This window comes from Hibiscus syriacus, unplaced genomic scaffold (genome assembly GCF_006381635.1).
Source record: "Hibiscus syriacus cultivar Baekdansim isolate YM2019G1 unplaced genomic scaffold, ASM638163v2 tig00110909_pilon, whole genome shotgun sequence".
Lineage (NCBI taxonomy): Eukaryota > Viridiplantae > Streptophyta > Magnoliopsida > Malvales > Malvaceae > Hibiscus > Hibiscus syriacus.
In genome coordinates this window covers 73,910-76,948 of record NW_024062909.1, presented here as the reverse complement: position 1 = coordinate 76,948, position 3,039 = coordinate 73,910, and the positions used below count along the sequence as shown (strand labels likewise).

Genomic DNA, 3,039 nt, shown 5'->3' with positions numbered 1-3,039 from the left:
TCAATTTTTTTAAGGCACTTTTTGATGGCGAGCTTTGATTTTTCAAATGTTTTTAATGACAAGTTTATCACTTACTCTCCAATGTTATTTTAGAACTTTAAAGTTGAATTCTTTTTGATCTAACAAAAAGGGGGAGAAGTATGATATGTTTGAAAAAATAGTTTCAGTTGCATTCTTTTGCTCTTGACTCATATCGGCAAGTAGTCTCCTAAGTCATATCACTTGGCATGCTGAAGAAGTGGCAGCAACATATTCTGCCTCTGAAGAAGAAAGTGCTATCACAACTTGTTTTTTCGAACTCCATGTAATGGCACCTGAACCAAGACTGAAAACATATCCATAAGTACATTTTATGTTATCCAATAAACATGCCCAATCGCTATCACTGAAACCAACAACCTAAAATTAGGAACTTGAGAATACCAAATTCCATAATCTCTAGTACTAAAACTGGAGGGCTTGAGAATACCAACTTTCATGTTCTGATAAATAGAGGACCTGTTATCACAAAAAGTATGAGATAAATAAATGAGACCACCAATCAGACTTCTGAAGGCTTTTGCATCTATTTTCTCTGTACCATCTTCCAACTGTAATTTCTCATTAATATCCATTGGAGTAGCAGCCATCTTGCAACTTAACATGTTAAATCTCTTGAGAAGGTCCGCAACATATTTTCTTTGAGAAATGAACACCATCTTTTCCTTAATTTCTATCTCAAGGAAATAATGTAGCAAACCCAAATCTGTCATCTCAAATGTTTGCATCATGTTTACTTTAAATTCATTAATAAGAGAAGCATATGTACCCATGTAAACATACAGATAAACAAGCAGCAAATCAATGTTACCTCTCTTCTTGAGATATAATGTAGGCTCGTTATCACTTCTTTGAAATCCATTTCGCCAAAAATGAATCAATTTTGTTGTACCAAGCTCAAGATGCCTTCTTCAAATCATACAATGTCGTTCTCAATCTATACACTTTATCTTCCATCCCTTCGATAACGAATCATCTTGTTGCATAACATATATCTCCTCATCCAAGTCGCTATGTAAAAAGACAAATTTGACATCAAATTGAAAAATAGGCCAACGTGATTGCGCAACAATGGCTAAAAAGGTTCTCATTGTTTCAAAGCAAGCAATGGGAGAAAACGTATCATCAAAATCAATGCCTTGTTGCTATGCATACCCATAGCCACCAACCAATCTTTGTGCTTCTAGATGATTCCATGTGAATTTTATTTCGTCTTGAAACACCCATTTTAACCAATAACATTTTTACCATCAGGTTGTTGGGAAATAAACCGAGTACAAGTAATTTCCCTATAACCAGATTAGTGAGAATGCGAAATAAAAGAGAAAAAATAATACCCAAAATTGATAACGGAGTTCAGCCAATTTTGCCTACGTCTCTGGACTGCTGTAGATCTTTTACTAAAGAGAAAATTTACAGGTGTTTACAAAACACACTTGAGAGAGAACTATAAGATTTTGGGATGATTTTGAAGCTAAATGAGCTAGGGTATTTATAGTTGAAACTTAAGGGTTAATATTGTAAATACCCTAAAGTTCAATGACTCAATTTTATAATTATCCCTATTACAAAATAATAATAAAAATTAGCAGCCCCCCCACTTGTTTTTTGTAGCCGTCGGCTGCTTGAAGAAATTTCAACAATCTCCCACTTGAAGACTAATTTTAATTTATCTTCACACCTCAATCGATGCAGCATCATTTCTAGTCTTGTTATTCTAGCATGCCAACTGAAGCTGAACACAACTTCAATTTGTCCGTAGTCACCGTCTTTGTCAACATGTCTGCCGGATTTTGAGTTCCACTGATCTTTTCAAGTTTCAAAATCCCTTCTTCCAGAAGAGATCGGATAAAATGATATCTCAATTGTATGTGCTTCGTCCTGGAATGAAAAGACAGATTCTTTGCTAGATGGATAACACTTTGACTGTCGCAATATAAGACATTGTTTTCTTGTTTCTTGCCTAACTCTTCCAAGAAACTTTGGAGCCAAACCATCTCCTTGCTGGCTTTCATAACAACGACATATTCTGCTTCAGTTGTGGAGAGAGCAACTATCTTCTGTAGTTGAGAATCCCAACTCACTGTAGTTCCTCCGAGAGTATAGACATACCCTGTAGTGCTTCTTCTGATGTCGACATTTCTGGCTAAGTCAGCATCTACATAGCCTGTCAGTATCGTATCTCTACCTTTGAAACAAAGTGATTTGTTTATAGTACCCCGCAGATATCTGAGGATCCATTTGACTGCTTCCCAGTGTACCTTGCCTGGATTATTCATGTACCTGCTAACAGCTCCCACTGCATGAGCAATATCTGGTCTGGTACAAACCATGGCATACATTAGACTTCCAATTGTTGAGGCATACGACACCTTCACCATGTGTGCACGTTCTTTCTCCGTCTTTGGTGATTGTTCTTTGGAGAGTCTAAAATGAACACCTAAAGGTGTACTTACTGGTTTAGCATCTTGCATGTTGAACTTGGAGAGTACTTTGTTGATGTACTCAGCCTGTGATAATATCAAAGTCCCCGACTTTGTGTCTCTCTTGATCCTCATCCCAAGAATCTGCTTTGCAGCGCCCAGATCCTTCATAGCAAACTGCTTCGACAATTCTTGCTTCAAGTGTAAAATCTCTTGCATGTCTGAGCCTACAACGATCATGTCATCAACGTACAACAATAAAATATTGAAGCTATTATTGAACCTCTTAATGTAGCAACAATGATCTGCTTGGCATCTGGTAAAACCACTGCTACTCATGAAACTATCGAACTTCTTGTACCACTGTCTAGAAGCTTGTTTTAAACCATACAAACTCTTCTTCAACCTGCATACCATGTTTTTCTTTCCTGCCTCTATGAAGCCTTCTGGCTACCTCATATTAGATTTCTTCCTCCAAATCACCATGAAGGAAAGCTGTCTTTACATCTAACTGCTCAAGATGTAAATTCTCTGCAGCTACAATTTTCAACACCAGTCTGATTGTAGACAGTTTCAC

The 3,039-nt window shown here is 37.0% G+C and overlaps 1 protein-coding gene across 1 annotated transcript; it reads right to left on the bottom strand.

Annotated features, from left to right (window-relative positions):
• Positions 1–213: 213 nt before the first annotated feature.
• Positions 214–770, bottom strand: LOC120146294 (uncharacterized mitochondrial protein AtMg00810-like). Its single transcript, XM_039159895.1, has 2 exons — positions 424–770; positions 214–325 (listed from the first exon to the last, which is right to left on the bottom strand). Exons 1-2 carry the CDS (start codon positions 768–770, stop codon positions 214–216), a joined length of 459 nt encoding a protein of 152 aa, XP_039015826.1.
• Positions 771–3,039: the final 2,269 nt, after the last annotated feature.